This window comes from Hippocampus guttulatus, chromosome 19 (assembly GCF_054856545.1).
Source record: "Hippocampus guttulatus isolate MCC_2025c chromosome 19, RoL_Hgut_1.0, whole genome shotgun sequence".
NCBI classification, from domain to species: Eukaryota; Metazoa; Chordata; class Actinopteri; order Syngnathiformes; family Syngnathidae; genus Hippocampus; species Hippocampus guttulatus.
In genome coordinates, this window is record NC_141279.1 from 8,858,273 (window position 1) to 8,874,850 (window position 16,578).

The 16,578-nt window shown below is 48.0% G+C and overlaps 3 protein-coding genes across 3 annotated transcripts; 2 read left to right on the forward strand and 1 right to left on the reverse strand.

Annotated features, from left to right (window-relative positions):
• Positions 1 to 208: 208 nt before the first annotated feature.
• On the reverse strand, positions 209 to 2,038 carry LOC147190120 (large ribosomal subunit protein eL19-like). The gene is made up of 6 exons (XM_086099418.1): positions 1,867 to 2,038; positions 1,183 to 1,289; positions 986 to 1,108; positions 731 to 851; positions 539 to 649; positions 209 to 384 (listed from the first exon to the last, which is right to left on the reverse strand). Exons 1-6 carry the CDS (start codon positions 1,953 to 1,955, stop codon positions 261 to 263), a joined length of 675 nt encoding a protein of 224 aa, XP_085955544.1. The 5' UTR covers positions 1,956 to 2,038; the 3' UTR covers positions 209 to 260.
• A 244-nt stretch (positions 2,039 to 2,282) lies between these two features.
• gpam (glycerol-3-phosphate acyltransferase, mitochondrial) lies at positions 2,283 to 12,194 on the forward strand. The gene is made up of 21 exons (XM_086099262.1): positions 2,283 to 2,596; positions 3,803 to 3,946; positions 4,102 to 4,221; positions 4,459 to 4,532; positions 5,119 to 5,232; positions 5,337 to 5,477; positions 5,623 to 5,722; positions 5,809 to 5,945; positions 6,042 to 6,141; positions 6,991 to 7,203; positions 7,278 to 7,391; positions 7,654 to 7,739; positions 7,981 to 8,093; positions 8,779 to 8,849; positions 9,106 to 9,373; positions 9,623 to 9,798; positions 9,886 to 9,963; positions 10,037 to 10,174; positions 10,290 to 10,479; positions 10,663 to 10,721; positions 10,807 to 12,194. The coding sequence occupies exons 2-21, from the start codon at positions 3,863 to 3,865 to the stop codon at positions 10,921 to 10,923; spliced, it is 2,493 nt and encodes an 830-aa protein (XP_085955388.1). The 5' UTR covers positions 2,283 to 2,596; positions 3,803 to 3,862; the 3' UTR covers positions 10,924 to 12,194.
• A 279-nt stretch (positions 12,195 to 12,473) lies between these two features.
• On the forward strand, positions 12,474 to 16,533 carry ghdc (GH3 domain containing). The gene is made up of 11 exons (XM_086099263.1): positions 12,474 to 12,706; positions 12,802 to 13,101; positions 13,196 to 13,392; positions 13,572 to 13,766; positions 14,004 to 14,123; positions 14,281 to 14,578; positions 14,709 to 14,907; positions 15,039 to 15,110; positions 15,273 to 15,406; positions 15,632 to 15,720; positions 15,783 to 16,533. The coding sequence occupies exons 1-11, from the start codon at positions 12,628 to 12,630 to the stop codon at positions 16,002 to 16,004; spliced, it is 1,905 nt and encodes a 634-aa protein (XP_085955389.1). The 5' UTR covers positions 12,474 to 12,627; the 3' UTR covers positions 16,005 to 16,533.
• The last annotated feature ends 45 nt before the right edge of the window (positions 16,534 to 16,578 follow it).

The following is a 16,578-nucleotide window of genomic DNA, read 5'->3' on the forward strand; positions in this document are numbered from 1 at the left end:
AGTGAAAAATTATCGTCTGCTCTATGCTGCCACCTTTTGGCATCCAGCTCAAAACACAGATTTATTCACAGAGCGGTACCTTGATACCTCTGGAATCGATCCGTTCTATTTGCAACTTTAAAAAGTTGATACTTGTAAGTCGAGGTACAACAGTATTTAAAATCTAAGCTCCACACGTTAAAAACAAAAGACACTGACCAGCATGTGGTAACGTGAACCCAAATTTATTCATAACAAAAAGCTGAGTGGGATGTGGTCGCTTATTTGCCGGCTTCATCCTCTTTGGCCAAATTCTTGATGAACTCCTCTTTCCTAGCCTGGAGACGCTCTTCTCTGCGTTTGCGAGCTTCTCTCGTCTTTGTGCGGCGAGCCTCGGCCTGGTCGCTGGACCAAAGAGAACACACTTACTTGCATTTCATTCGTTGGGGCGACACCAAAAATGACATTTTCAATGATTTTCATTTGGACACGTCCAAACCCGAATGGCACAAAATATTACTAGGATTCCGTGAGGGTTTCATGAAATGAAATAACTTACGCCAAGAGCTTCTTGCGAGCCTTGTCTGCCTTCAGTTTGTGTATGTGCTCCATTAGGATGCGCTTGTTTTTGAACACGTTACCCTTGGCCTTTAGGTACAAACTGTGATACCTGGACAGGGAGAGGCAATTTCGGGTTAAGCTCAACGAATTTGGAATTGACCAAAAAAAAAAAAAAAGAAGCAGCGCTTACATGTGCCTGTCAATCTTTTTGGACTCCCGGTAACGGCGGAGGAGACGGCGCAGGATGCGCATGCGTCGCATCCAGATCAGCTTCTCGGGCATACGGGCGTTGGCGGTACCCTTCCGCTTACCTGCAAGCGGAAGAAAGCGAGTTTACAGTTTTATTCGAGGGCCGGTTTATTGTTTGAAAATTCTTGTATGGAATGTTAAAAAGACACTTGCAATTTTCGAGCATAATGGAAATGAGGCCAAAAAAATAGCCCACCGTAGCCCGTGTGACGTCCTTTGCGGCGTGCCAGCATGTTCTTGCGGCAGCGGGCACGGGAATGCACTGTCACAGGCTTCCTGATGATCAGGCCATCCTTCACCAGCTTGCGGATTTGCTGGCCTGTCGTGTCGCGTCGTATTGTAAGAATTATGGTGGCACAAATAGGTTACAACCTGGCCAGTAAAACAACTCACGCGAGTTGGCATTGGCAATCTCATTAGTCTCGTTGGGATCCAACCAAACCTTATTCTTGCCACAGCCCATGACGCTGGACGCCAAGCGCTTCTGAAGCCTGAGCATACTTGGGAAACAAGTTGGATTAGGCATGTTATTAAACGCAGTCATCTGACTGACAAGTTATTTTATTCCACCCAATTTGGATTTGTTCCAAACTTCCTATGGAGATTTTCCACCCCAATTCATATATGACACCAAGTGGCATCGAGCTTGTTTTGGTCGTTATTCCAAACTGGCTTTGATGAAGTTGAAGGTTCACAATGGAAAAAATACATATCTATGTAACAACTCAGTTGTTGAACTCTGGTATCATTCATTGCATGCCTTGTCAGGTGAATTAAAATTTGAGCAGACTTCTAGTTTGAATGCCTTTGTCTCTAAAGATATAAAACAGCAAATCGAAGTTGAAATTGGGCCTGTAAACTGAAAACGTCAGCTTCGTCTCGAAATGTTCAGCTTTGTGTTGTGACGTCAGACATATCTGGGAAGTTCACCAACTTGTTAGCGCTGGGCCAGAATATACATTTGTCGAACATGACGCTTTAATTCACATAAATGCTAAAGAAGTGTTTGAAATAGGTCATTGATAACCGCTTGCTTAGGAAAATGATCCACATCTGGACGTGGAACGGCAAACTTACCTCATACCTGCAGCTAGCTTGATGAAGAGTATGCAAAGCAGGGAAACCGGACGGTGCGGTCGGAACCACTCAACCGTCGTCAGGGACATCGTGTGCACATCCCTGGCTATAAACGGCGAAATAAACCCGTCATTTTCGGCCAAGCTGTAACAAGTAGCACTTTAGTCGCTAACATAGAAACAAACTAGTGTGAGTGTTGCCAACGACATTAACGTACTTAAGTCGGAGCATTTTATTCAAATCTCCCACACATGGCAGAGTGGTCGGCTCGACGTGAATGCAATTCTTTTTTTTCACCGCAAGACGGCGTAAGATGACAGCTGATTGAACCTCATCGTAAAACGTGTAGTTCTTAATTTAACCTAAAGGTGGCAGTCGCGTTTAATATTCAGCGAATTGTAAATTAGCAGTCAAAGATGGGTGGCGCCGCATGAATGAACGTACTTTATAAATATTCACGATAGGCATTCCTGCAATTGGGGATTGGACTTGGCCTCAGCCAATCAGAGCTAAGTGAATGTTGTCAATATTAATGAGCAGCCTGAAGCTTTTTGCTCCAATGGACGAAAGGCTTTAATCGCCGCATTCTGTGTTCTGCGGCGGCCACGTTAGAACGGTACCACAACAACACTCACGGCGGCCACGCTCTGTGGAGTAGGACTTTCCGTTGTTGTTTGATTTTTAATAGACGTTTGTTTGAGACATGAGTCGACGTAATACTACACTGAAGGTAAGCGAGCCCCCAACGCCTTGCTAGCAACCCTCCATCGGTCGTCTCGTGCTGTCATTGTCATGGAAACAGGCTGCCGGTTGCTTCTTCCATCTTTTGTGACGTTGGCGGCCGCAATTGAGCAACTTTCATCCGACGTAGCATCAAGTCGTGTTACCTCCGTGTTCCCCGTGAAATAAAGACTAAAGTGCTCCCGCTAAGCTTGTTCAGTGTCTTCCCAACTCAACCAGTTTAAGGTTATCCCGGTTAGCATCGTGGCTAATACCGGTTCCGCTTAACATGATGCAGTAGTGTGAGGCCAGACGTCCAGCTCGCCATTGTTGTCTGTGCGACTAGTTATTTGCATCTCCATCTGTCACTTAACAGTTTGACCTGCTTATTTATTAAATCACGTAAGGGAGGGGGCTTCAACTGCCCCTTGTTTACCTCCCCGATCATCATTGTGTCAAAACAAGAAGACTATTCTTTCATGATTTAAAAGGTGTCTCCATCACGTTTGTGGCATGCTTCCATCAAAGTACTCAGAAGATCAAGGTGAAATTGGCTTGTTTTACAGGTGCATCTGTCTCATGCATTAAACACGCGCCCTTGAAAAATCCATATGATTAAGTATAGTAATTTAACCCCGCCCCCCTGGAAAAAAATCCAGATGACATCAGTATTAAATTGAGCATCACAAGCCCACATTTCAAACCAATTTTGGAAAAATCTTGAAAATTGAACACAGGTGGAAGTAGGTATTGTTTAAATTTTAAAACCTAATTGTTTGAGCTGAAGCAATAACTGGACTATTGCTTCTTCTCGACGTCTACAGCAACGTGGCAACAACCTTCCACTGTTACTCAATGGCCACGGCCTCTCATTCCTCACTTGCTTTTGTTTGGCTCCCAACAAAGTCACCCCATAGCGGGTAGTACTCTCGGCCAATGACCCCGTACAAAAAAAGCCCACTCATCAGTGTGCGCGGCGAGCACTTGCGCTGAAACACAACACGCACACTAGACGGTGGGCAGCATCCATTGATGAAAGTGACTCACTACACTATTTCCCAAGCAGGCGTGTGCATACGTTGTGGCAAGCAATGCGGGGGGAATAAAAAGGCCAGCCTTGCAAATAAATATTTGTGCTCCTTCAGTGGTTCAAACGGACTGTGACTCGAGAACATCAATTGAAATCAATTGTGGGTGTTTTTATCGTTCTAACCAGGTGTCCAGTTAGAGGGTGGCTGCGTGCACAGGGGACGAGAAGAAAAGGCCGCTGAAGGCCATGGAGTTGGCGGACGGCTTGCTTCTGCAGGTCAACAACGGCGAGCAGTGGTGCAACCGCTGGAAGCGGCCCAATGACGACTCCGTAAGACTCAAAAATCCACCTGTGTTTGTAAACTTAGCCGATCTGAAATTGTGCCCTCGTCAAAGAATTCAGCTCATTCAAGACATCAGAGCAAATTTTTTTTAATGGGCATTATCTTGTTTATTTATAATATTTGTGTCTTGTTGACCTTGAAGGATCGCAGTACCAGTCCGTCAGTCCTGCGCTGCGTGGCCACCACGTGGAAGGAGGGTCTTCTAAACAGGAAGAGACCCTTCGTCGGCCGCTGCTGCCACTCTTGCACACCACAGAGCTGGGTAACCTTACACGCTGACGGCAATTAACACGTAACCATTAGCATAATTGACGTACAGGAGCAACAGGCATTGGAGACTACATTTATTATGCTAGTTTGCAACTGTGTAGAACTGCAGCACACTGAGTGCTGTTTCTTTATATAATTCTTGCATTAATTAGCCCGACTGTCGCATCACAGTGGGGCAGAAGGGCTCACTCAAAAGACACGTATTCATTCATTTGTATTGTCACCACAGGAAAAGCTATTCAACCCCAGCATTCCATCGCTTGGCCTGCGTAACGTCATCTACATAAACGAGACCCACACCAGGTACGTGCTGCGAGTCAATGTTGCAAAGTGAAGGTCCACCACGTGCTGATAAAATGCTAACATCAGCCAGTAATGTCCACCCTGCCTGCAAGCAGTACACATAGTTTTGCTCTTCACACATAAATTATGTGCAATACAATTAATATGGCGTTCACTCAAATATCTCAATTTTGTTTTGGGGGGGGGGTGAAATGGGGACGTTTTGAAAGCCACCCTGAGGTGATTTTGGTTCCAGAATAAGCTTCTATAGAGCAGTAGTAGTGGAAACATGTGGCGTGAATTGTGTGACACATTGGAGTAGGCAGCTGAATAATTGAAAGTCGGTGGAGTCGCACGTGTCAGTTCAACTCCAAATGTACCCGATGCTTGTACAGTGCGGACACTCCCAAGTGGAACACAATGCGACGCCGTTTACGTTTTTCCTCATCTCAAAAACAAATTTCTCCGAATCCAATAAAGCCAAGTCAATTTGCTGCTTTGATCAAAAAACCTTTATTCGGGGTACGCTTTCTACTGCGGTACAAGTGTCAAGTAAACCTCACATGTGCTGTACTGTGAGCATGTGCCTTTTTGATCCCGTCTGCAGGCAGCGTGGCTGGTTGGCACGGCAACTGAGCTACATCCTCTTTGTCATGGAACGAGACGTTCACAAGGACATGTTCCCCCGGAACGTGGTGGAAAACGTGCTCAACAGCAGCAGGTAGTCCACTCGATCTGTAGACCTTAATAGGTGCAAGACATTAAGTTGTCCGTTATCCCAAAATATGTTTCCTATTAAAAAATAAACTTTTTCTTCTGTATCAGTGTTGAGAGCGCCATCTTGAGCGTGGCCTCCGATTCGGACGAGGCCGGCGGTGAGCGCAGCAAGTCCGTCGGGAAAGTCAAGCAAAAAGCCCGACGCTTCCTCCAGCAGATGGTGGCCAGCGTTTCGCCCGCCTTCGTCAGGTACATGTGTGTTGGGGAACAGTGGCGTTAAGTCAAAAACACCCAACGCTCACTTCGCTCGCACTGTTGTGTTGAAAGCAGTTGTCACTGCCTTCATATGGCACCAGGTATGCAGTACCAACTTTTTTCTTACGCTCCGATCCAGGCTGACAGGATGGGTTCTCCTGAGGCTCTTTAATGGTTTCTTCTGGAGCATTCAGATCCACAAGGGCCAGCTGGAAATGGTCAAAAAAGCAGCGGCGGAGGTCAGGAAACACACCCCAAAAAAAATTCAATCGGTCAAGCATAATCGAAGTCCGCAAATTGTTGGTCGTCTGTGGCCTCCGTGCAGCACGGCGCTCCCATGGTCTTCCTGCCTGTCCACAAGTCCCACATCGACTATCTGCTCATCACGCTGATCCTCTTCTGTCACAACATCAAAGCGCCGCACATCGCCGCCGGCAACAACCTCAGCATTCCCATTCTCAGGTGAGCCTCGCGTCGCGTTTGCTGAAGTGAATATACCCATGGTTTACAAGCACCATTTTTTTTTTTTTTTTTTTTTTTTTTTTTTTGTGCTTTCAGCACCCTGATCCGAAAGCTGGGAGGATTTTTCATACGACGGAAAATGGAGGAGTCCGTGGACGGCAAGAAAGACATTTTGTACAGATCACTCCTATATGCTGTGAGTCAGCTGCTGTCATGTGGACAAAAGTCTTGGGACTTACTTCCTGGGGTGTCCATGCAAATTTGCACTCCAAACGTCACCCTGCAGTACATTTAACAGGATATAAAAAAAAAATTCTCCCTGACTTAGTTCACCCTGCATGCAATTCCACACGAGAAAACTGCGCTTAGAATGAATGCATTTGTTTGAGAGTTGCTCCTTGTCTGTGACATGCTGCACTTCACATCGACCTGCCAAAGTAATTGCGTGTTGAGCCAATAAGATAAGTGCTATCAGCTCTGGACAGTTGTGTGTGTGTATAACCAACTCGTGTAGTTTGACCTTCAAAATTGTGCATCATGTCTCATCGCTACAAAAATAAAACCGAGACAGCACCTACTCAGCAATATGATCAAACCTAACAGTCTGCGTCACAATGTAAATGCTGTTAGGGCCTCTGGTCTTTGCAGCTGAATCCAAGGCGGCGGTCTATTTTGGGACAAAGCACCCCCCACCCACCTCCCCCCGGACCTCCAAAAATGTCTTTAGACCGCTGTGAAAGGATGTGATTACACAACACCGCTTGTGTCCAAAGTCTGGACGCGGGTGGTTTTAACGTGCTCAGTTTTAGCTCGGCTTGGTGACCTTCAAGTAAAATCTGATTCAAAACAAATATGTGTACAATTATCGATTGAGAAAAACAAATTGTGTAATCAAGAATATCGAACTGCGACTATGCGAGCGTTTATTGTCAATTTTGAGCACAAGAGACTTGGTGAATGCCAAAAATGTTTTGTTTCTCACTGGCTTTTACCTGTTGCATCGTCTATCTTCTCATCCTCACGTGATCGAACGTGGTCTCTCCAGTACACAGAAGAGCTGTTGCGTCAGCAGCAGTTCCTTGAGGTCTACCTGGAGGGCACGCGCTCCCGCAGCGGCAAACCGTCCACGGCGCGCGCCGGCATGCTGTCCATCGTGGTGGACGCGCTGCGCGCAGGCTCCATCGGCGACGTGCTGGTGGTGCCGGTGGGCATCTCGTACGACCGCATCATCGAGGGCAACTACAACAGCGAGCAGCTGGTGAGGCCGCTGGTTCGGCGTCGTCGACTCGGGGTGGCCGGCGCGGCCATGTCTGAACTGTTCCGTGAACGCAGGGCAAGCCCAAGAAGAACGAGAGCTTGTGGGGAATAGCGTGCGGCGTGTTCAGGATGCTGAGGAAGAACTATGGCTGCGTCCGTGTCGACTTCAACCAGCCGTTTTCCCTCAAGGTGAGAGGGTCCTTGTTTTCAACACGTCTGTGACGGGTATGGTCGAAGGCGATCAATCAAAAATGACATCACACTGTATGGCTATGTTCTGATTCTCTCCATCGTGCGCTGTAGCGAGTTTGCCATTTTGTACTGCCGTTTGAATGTTTAGCAATCATTTAGGTCCCTCTTCGTATGCCAAAATATATTTCATATAAGTAAAGCAACACATCGCAATATGACTGATTCATTGATTGTGAGCCTTTTCACCCGTTGAACGCAGGAATACCTGGACAGCCAGAGAAGCCGCCACATTGCACCCCCGCTGTCTCTCGAGCACGCCTTGATGCCCACCATCATAGACGCGCAGTAAGTGCAACTCTCTTCCTCTTGCGTGCCTTCAAATAAAGCCTCCAAAATGGCCCCCTCTTCCGCCTTCTTCCCACTTCCTCGCAGCAGGCGCTGTCTTTTGACATTTGCGCACGGCACTTGAGACCCCAGGGGTCATTTCAGTTCACAGTCCCACTGCAGCTGCCCGTTAATTTGGACTACATCCTTAAAAATAAACGGCTAATGATCTTTCTATGACACTTTTTTAAAATTTGTTCAGGCCCGACGCGCAGCTGTTCGAAGGACAAGAGGAGGGCCACCAGAACAGAGAGCTACCCGAAGACTTGTGCCGACGACAGCTCATTAACAACCTGGCCAAACACGTTCTTTTCAGTAAGGCTGCCTCTCTTCATTAGTGGATCTTATTCCTTCCCAATGTCACGTCCTAAGGTGTGCTTTATGCAGCAGCAAGCAGCAGCAGCAGAAACCGGTTCCCCCCAGCTCGGTCAGCTGCATTGTCCTCCTCCCCCTTTTCTATTTTTTTACCCCCCCCCTCCCTCTCATAGCCAGCAGCCAATCACAGCACCCGCAGCTCTATGGCATGTTGTTTTCGGCCAATAGGACACAGAGGAGGTAGAGGGTGAGCCCAAGAGGGGCCAGAATGCAGCGCCAGCGCCGGTGTTCTGCTGCTACCGCTGCCTTTCGTCCCCTCAAAGGACCGACGCGTACGATGACTTGGAGTAACCCTCACACCTTACGTTTCTATGTCTGTTCTGAATTCCTTTTGTGAATATTTTGCGTGGCCTTGTTGTGATTAGATGAAGATCACATTTTAGGAGCAATGTATAAATCGCTCCAAGGGTTCACGTTTTTCTTACAAGATGTATAATCCCACAGAATGCATTTTATTTTGTATGATGTATTCAGATTTTTTTTTTAACATCTTGCTCAGCTCAGCTGGCACCGGTTGTACAATTTTAAGGCCTCTCACATCTCCATTTGAGGCGATGAGCACCAAGCCGCCACCACCATGTCTGTTTCTGTGTTGTTCAACGTTCCTTCTATCCTCCCCATGTAGCGGCAAACAAGTCATCCGCCATCATGTCCACGCACATCGTGGCCTGTTTGCTGCTCTACCGACACCGACAGGTACGTCTGCTCCTTAATTTTTTTTTTTTTTGGAAGAGGGATTTTAGTCTACCTCCTGCCTGCCCTGCCTTGTGGTGCCCTCCACCAAGTAAGGTGGAACAAAGGTCACTAAGACCTCACTGCACAATAATGACCCAGAGATCAGGTTCCTTCCCTCATGAGCAATTTTAAGCATTAGTGCCCCCTGCAGGAACTATGGCGCATGTGTCTGGCCAGCATCCGTACGTTTTTCGAAACGTGAGGTTCCTTCCCGCAGGGCGTTGCACTGTCCAAGCTGGTGGAGGACTTCTTCAACATTAAGGAGGAGGTGCTGTCACGCGACTTTGACCTGGGCTTCTCGGGCAACTCGGAGGACGTGGTGATGCGCGCGCTGCACCTGCTGGAGAACTGCATCGCCGTCACCGGCGGCGCCAACCGCAACGGCGAGTTCACCATCGCGCCCAGCCACACCGTGCCGGCGCTTTTCGAGCTCAACTTCTACAGCAACGGCCTCTTCCACGTCTTCATCCCCGACGCCATCGTCGGTACGTCGTCGCTCCAACTGGCCGCTTTTCAAATGTCATATCATGTAAAATAATTTCACTGTAGAACAAAAAAAATCATGTTCAACCAATTATTCAAGTCAACACATTTTCATTTGACTAACAATGAATGTATTCAATGTGAAATTGTTTATTTTGACATTAATTGGGGGCGGGGGGGTATTCATTGAATTCTAATGACGCAAATCCCCGACGCGATCTCGCCTGAGGTGTCATTGAATTTGCACGCAGCCTGCAGCATCCTGTCCCTTCAGCGGGAGCAGGCGGTGGAGTCGGAGTCGTCGGCGCTCGCGTTGCAACAAGGGCCGAGTGCCGGAGCCGCCGACTGCCCACTCAGTCAAGAGAAGCTCATCCGCAAGGCCGCCGGCCTCTCGCACTTCCTGGTCAACGAGGTGGCCGTGGCCTCTGTAAGTGTTGTGCACCGCCGGGCCGGGCTCAAGCGTACGATTGTTCATTGAACGGACAGTCAAGCCCACCCTGTTTCCACCCCGCAGCCGTGCCAGACTATATACCAGGTGTTCCTCGACGCTATCACCCGCCTCATCCAGTATGGCGTCCTCTATGTCGCGGAGGTCAGTTTGGAGGGACCCCCAATTCCTGGCACCATGGCACTCTCCGCCCTGATGGCTTTTTATTGTGTGTCAGGAGGACCAGGAGGAACTGAGCCCCAGTCCGACGGAAGAACCGTGGCCCAAAAGGTTTCCCGAGCCGCTCTCCTGGAGGAGCGACGAGGAGGACGAGGACAGCGACTTTGGGGAGGAGCAGCGGGATCGCTACCTCAAGGTTCTCGTTTGCTTTTTCGTCCACTTAAGGCAGACATCTTGGGGGAGTGCACAAGTAGTGAAATTAGATAGCAACGAACAACACGACTTGACGCTTGCTGAGTTTCCCTTTCCAGGTGAGCCTGTCGGCAGAGCACCAGGAGTTCTTTGTGTTCCTGCAACGGCTCCTCAGCTCCGTCCTGGAGGCCTACAGCGGTGCCGCCATCTTTGTGCACAGCTTGAGTCAGCCCATGGCCGAGACTGAGTACACGCAGCGCCTCTTCAGATACCTGCTCACGCGCACCGAGAAGAGAATTGCTGCTTACGGTGATTGCGGGCAAATGCACTTTGAATCATTTAATTTAAAAAATAATAATAATCCCTTCACTTAATCTCTCTGACAATATTAGGTTGGCATGTTTTTTTTTCCAACTTGTACTGCAATCCAAATTTTGATCATTTGTCCTTCTGTCTTCTTGTGTCTTCATGATTCACTTTTCTTTTCTTCAGGTGAAAGTGCAACTCATTACCTGGTGAAGAACACAGTCAGAACATTCAAGGATCTCGGGGTAATCAAAATATATTCAGAATGAGAGTGAAAAGCTCACCTTTCTTGGAATTTGATGGGACTGACGGCGTTCGTTTTCTTTCCAGGTCCTCAAGGAGCGACGAGAGGAACGCGTGACCACGCTGGAGCTGAGCCCCACCTTCCTACCTCAGGCCAACCGCAACAAACTGCTGCAGTACATTTTAGGCTTCTCCCTGCTGTGACCCCGAAAGGCCCTCAAACCTCGTTGCTTCAGGCTCCCCTCCGACACAAGGGCTTCTTACTTGTTACTTCGAAAATACGACTAATCCAGGTGCTACCCGGAAGTGCCTTCACGTTTAGAAGAAAACAAAAAGGCTCTCTCTATTCCCTGCCGCGCTACATCTCCATTACTTTGTAATATATAGCAATAGGCAAAGCTGCCTTTTACAGAAAGCATCCACAGAAAGTGGGCAAAGTAGCCATCGAGGGCAGAAGTGCACTCAAATCTAGTCTAGTAGTACACGTTGCTCCCTACACTAACCTGTCAAATCAATCGGGATTCACCTTCGTTATTATGAATGGGATGTACTAAAGAAGCCTTTCAAAGAGCGCTGTAGAATTGTTTTCTCGTATTGTCACATTATTGCAGAGCTGACCCGGTGTGGCATTTGCCGACATTGCCTAATGGGCGAGCCGGCTCTGCATTGTCTTCTAGCAGCCGTGAAGTCAAATGATACTTTACTGATTCTTTTGTTGTTCTTGTTGTTTTTAGACATACTTTCTCACAGTGGGTCTAATAAAAAAAGTGATTTTTTTTCTTCAATTTTTAGGTATCAAATAAAGTAGGGGGAAAGTGCTCTAAAGCAACAGGGGATGTGTGTGGAAGGTCCAAGTAAGTCTACTGAAGGAGATTTCTTCTCAAGCGTAGATGGTTATTTCATTTTTAAACCTGCATGCGTTCATGCAGAATTTCCTTATCTGTGACAAACATGTATAGAAGATTTGGCGGCATGTCAAAGACAAAAAAATGTGAATGAATTGGAATGAGGCAGACAATGGTGAGTTTCAATGTCACTCTTATGGACTGTACTGCATGTTTGCTATCATGGGCACTTGACTGTAGACTTTGTGTTGTATTTAATGGTTCCAAGTGTGTGAAGTATGCTGCGGAGGAGCCCTGGTGAATGTATCGTGTTGTCGTGATTGTCCAAAACCCAAGTGGACTTGCTGTATGCCCAATGGGATAGGAATGCCTGGCCACGACGGGAAGTCAAAATGGAAGAAAACACCATCACACGGTATGAAACCCAAGCGAGTGAACGAATGCACATGTGGCTGTGTAAGGTTAAAAATGCCTGTATCATGGGAACAGGTGCCTTTTATTTTTTCAAATCCAATGTTGTGGTCTGTACTTGTATTTTTATGCATGTTAATGATTCAGAATCATAAAAACACTGTAATAATAAGTTATAACGTGAAAAAAAATCACCAGCCAGTAAAAAAAGAAGCCTGATTTGTTTGTTTTCGGTCTGATTTTTGCTTTCACAGAGCAAAGCACAATTGTCAATAGGTTTGTAAATAAAATAGATGTTTTGGGACGTTTGTATCTGCTGCACTACTAAAAAAGAAAATTCGAAATGAGGAATTCTATGTTTTTGGAACGTAGGAGGAAATTCGCCAATATTCCATGTGTTGTTAAGGAATTGAATTGAAATTAGACTTTTACTTAAGGGTTTTAAATGCACCTCATTCTCGCGATTACCACTCTTTCCTGGGCACGTGAATGCAACAAGCCTCAAAACACGGAAGTCGGCAAGACAACTGATGATGGCCGACTTGGAGGAAACTTGGGGATGCGCTCTTATTTTGTCAAACTTCTTTTCCTTGACGGCTATTATTCGTCCCGACGACTAATGTGATCCCGAATAAAACATTGCAGCGTGGTTATGTCGTCTTTTCAAGCCGTAGTGTTGGTCTTTTTGTCGGCGACATCGGCCGCCGTCGCCATTCTCGTCCAAACTGAGGGTAGGTCATGTCTCCTACGGCACAACAGCGTCACCAGCAGGCCATTCCTTCCTCTGTTAGTGATCCCCTGTTTGTGTAACTACGTTTCCCCGCAGCCCTGCCTCGTCCTCCGGCCGTGGCCGCCGCCGCCGTCAGCGTGTGCGCATTGATGGGGGTGTCGCTGCTGTTGAGGGACATCCGGTCCAAGGTGAGAGGTGAAGGCCGGACGCTGGGGAGCTTGCTCGGCCAGTACGGAGCCTTCAAGGCCGTGGGCTGGCTGGGCAAGTGGCAGCGGGCCAAGTTGGAGGCCGACACGCTGAACGTGAGGAAGGCCCAGGAGGAGACGCTGCTGAGCCGCCTCCGGAAAAACGAGCACACGCTCTATGGGAAACGTTTTGACTTCGCTTCTATCAAAGGTGAGTGGACACGAGTGACGCGACAAATCAACTGTGGTATGGTTTAGAGGCCAACTCGTACACAATGCAATTCTTTCAAACATTTCTATTTCAGATATTGACACCTTTCGCACTCATCACCCGATCACCACGTATGAGCACTACCGTGACCTGGTGGGTCGTGTGGCATCTGGGGAGGAGAGGGTGCTCACCGCAGAGAAGCCCCTAGTCCTGGCCATGACGTCCGGGACATCTGGGCCCAGCGCCATGCTCCTCAGCACCAAGGACACCAACAGTGACTTTTTCCTTCAGGTAGCCTGTCACATAACAGGACTCTTTGATGTCTATTTTTCAGGACAAATTTCTTTTTTGGAGTATCTTTGCATAGTCTCCACAGATCTAGATCAGGAGGAGAATTGACAATAGGCCAAAGTTTGTGTGTGTGTGTGTGTGTGTTGGATCTGACTCAAAGAACTGATTTTGTTCACCAGGGTGTGGCGGTGTGCCTGGACACCATGCGGCGAGCGTTCCCGGCCACGGACAGCCTGCAGCGCACTACCAAGTTTTTCTACACGCCGATGTTCCGCCAATCGGAGGCCGGCATTCCCATTGGGCCCAATTCATCCACGCCGGCCTCTTCTCGTCACATGCTCCATCTCTACACCACACCACCGCCTGCCTTCCAGGTGAATGACGTGGGATCTGTATTTTTCAAAAGGATACTTCACAGTATTGTGCTTTCCAAAATATTCCCTCGTAATCTAACTTTTTTTGCAGGGAAAATTTTCCACTTAAAAAGATTCTTGTTTTTAGATTCCAGGTTCCATCGTATAATGTCAATGTGCTTATATAATGATGCTCGTTTTGGTTTTGTTGTTTTGTGTTAGTTTTCCGTGCTTGTGACGTTGCACCTGTGACTTCAGGTGGCGAGCGAGAAGGACGCGCTATACCTGCATCTCCTCTTTGCACTCAAAGATCCCAGCGTGGGAACGCTCGAGTCCAACTTTGCCTCAAGCATCTTCTACGCCTTCTCCACTTTGCAGGTACATTTGTTGCAAATGTATTTCCCTCACCGCTCCTTAGTCTTGCAATATATTGATGATTGATACCAAGTCAGCCATTTAAGGTTCCCGTGGTGGAAGCCCTCATTTTCCCTCAGCGCGTGCAAGTGAGGACTCAACATTGTTTCGCACCTTCCAGGAGCGCTGGCAGGAGCTGACGGAGGACGTGGAGCGCGGGACGGTGAGCGGCGCTCTCCATCTGGAGCCGCACGTCAGGGCTGAGCTGGAGGCCCTGACCCGGCCCGACCCGGAGAGGGCGGCTCAGCTCCGGGCAGACTTCGGGGCTGGCTTCCGTGGCATCGCCGGACGCCTCTGGCCCCGCCTCAACTTAATTCTGGCCGTGGATTCTGGCTCCAATCAGATCTACGGCGAGATGCTGAGGGACAACTGCTGCAGCGGCATCCCCTTCTACTCGCCCTTCTACGCTGCCACTGAAGGTCAAATGAAGTTTTTCTTCAAAGTGATGTCGATTGTTTTTCTCAGTAACTGTCCAGATTGTCACACCCACGTTGGTGTGTTTTTCTTGTGAAATTATGATTTATTTTTATCGCGCGATTCCCCATGCAGGTCTGATTGGGGTGAACCTTTGGCCCGAGGAGACCGTCCGGCGTTACCTGCTGTGTCCTCGCTCCATGTTCTGCGAGTTCCTACCAGAGAGCCTTTTGGAGGACGAGGTGGCGGCGATGGCGGCCACGCTTCTCATGGAGGACGTGAAGGAGGGACAAAACTACGAGCTGGTGGTCACCAACGCCGCCGGCCTCTTCAGGTGGGCTCCCCGGTAGAAACGGGAACCAAGGAGTTAAAAGGAGCCAATGAGATCTCTCGTGGACTAACTCCGATTTTGCAGGAGAGGGATTTAAAATGTTGTGGTTGCTTTTTATTTTTTCTCGGTTCCAGATATCGCATCGGCGACGTGGTGAAAGTGGTGGGATTCCATCACCAATGTCCAATTGTGGAGTTTCAATACAGGTCAGCCAATTCATGAGGTACACCCGCACACATCTAATTTGAGCGGGAGCCTTTCAGTGTAACGTGCGAAAAGATTTTTGGAGTGGGCTCAGCAGCTAAAACAATGCGAGTGTACCCGATATGGTGAGCAGTGCGCTTGAGGAAGCGCGTGTGTGCTCGCAGGCGCGGTCAGATGCTGAACGTTCGCGGCGAGAAATTGTCGGAGGCCTTGTTCCTGGACGCTTTGAAGGAAGCCGTGGCGCAGTGGCCCGCCGCTCGCCTGCTTGACTACTGCTGCGCAGAGAGCGGGATTATGGGTACGGCAACTAAAAGATGATGAATGTTATATATGTTTTTGCAAACGATCATATTTTGTTACATAATGCATTTTTTATGCATATTTTTTTCTTAAAAGTGAAACAAGTTTGTTGTTGACTGCTCTTGCCTAATTTTCTGAATTTTCGCTTCATTCACATGATACGTGATTTGCACATCAGCGACCGCACACTTTTTTTGTCTTTTTTTTTTTTTCTGGGCCGCAGGGGATTGTGTGGGCAGCTGCGACCCTCACTACCAGGTCTTCTTGGAGCTGACGGGTGTGAGGAACCTCAGCGAGGAGCAGCGCCACAAGGTGACTCCCCGTTGAGTGACTCAAGTGTGATTTTGGAATCGAACGTGTGTCTTGGTCCGCAGCTGGACGTGTGCCTGCAGCGGGCGTCGGCCGTGTACCGTTCGTTCCGCATCAAAGGCAGCATCGGGCCGCCGAGGGTGCAGCTGGTGGGCCGCGGCGCCTTCGCCGAACTGCGCCAGCGCATGATGAGCTCCTCCCTCACCTCGGCCAACACCTTCAAAATGCAGCGGGTGTTGCGGCGCAAGGAGGATGCCCGGTTCTTGCTGACCAGAACAGTTTCCTGAAGAAGGAAATGAACTGAATAAGACTTTTAGGAAGGAAATGAAGAATTTTACAAGCATACTAAGTTGTACTTCAGGTAAATGTGCATTATTGTTCTATATTTATACATCTCTTGTGGATTTTTACATATTTCTGACAGTTGCAGCAACTGATGTCAGGTAGGATATTTTGCGGCGGCCTTGACATTTCTGATCCTCACCCCAACCTGTTCTGTTATTAAATAGTGGGGTGGGGGGTGAAAGGAATTTATTTTGTGCGTGTTCAAATGAATCACTGACACACATTTGACTTTCAGGTGTTACTTTCAAGCGCGTGCCGCCTGAAATTCTTCACATTCAAAATATAGTGACATAAAAATATTGAACTCAACACAAGCAGAAATAGTTATACTGTAATTGCTTTTTGTTTCAAAGAATTCCTCATGGGAGAAATACACTGTTTGAACTCGTGAATGAAAACGGAAAAGCTGGGCGCCTTTCCCATAAACTTACATTTATGCATTTTGCCATGATTAAAAAGTAAATTAATCAACTAGACTGTTTTCAAAATGCTTCGCTCGCAGAAGAGAGGCGACGG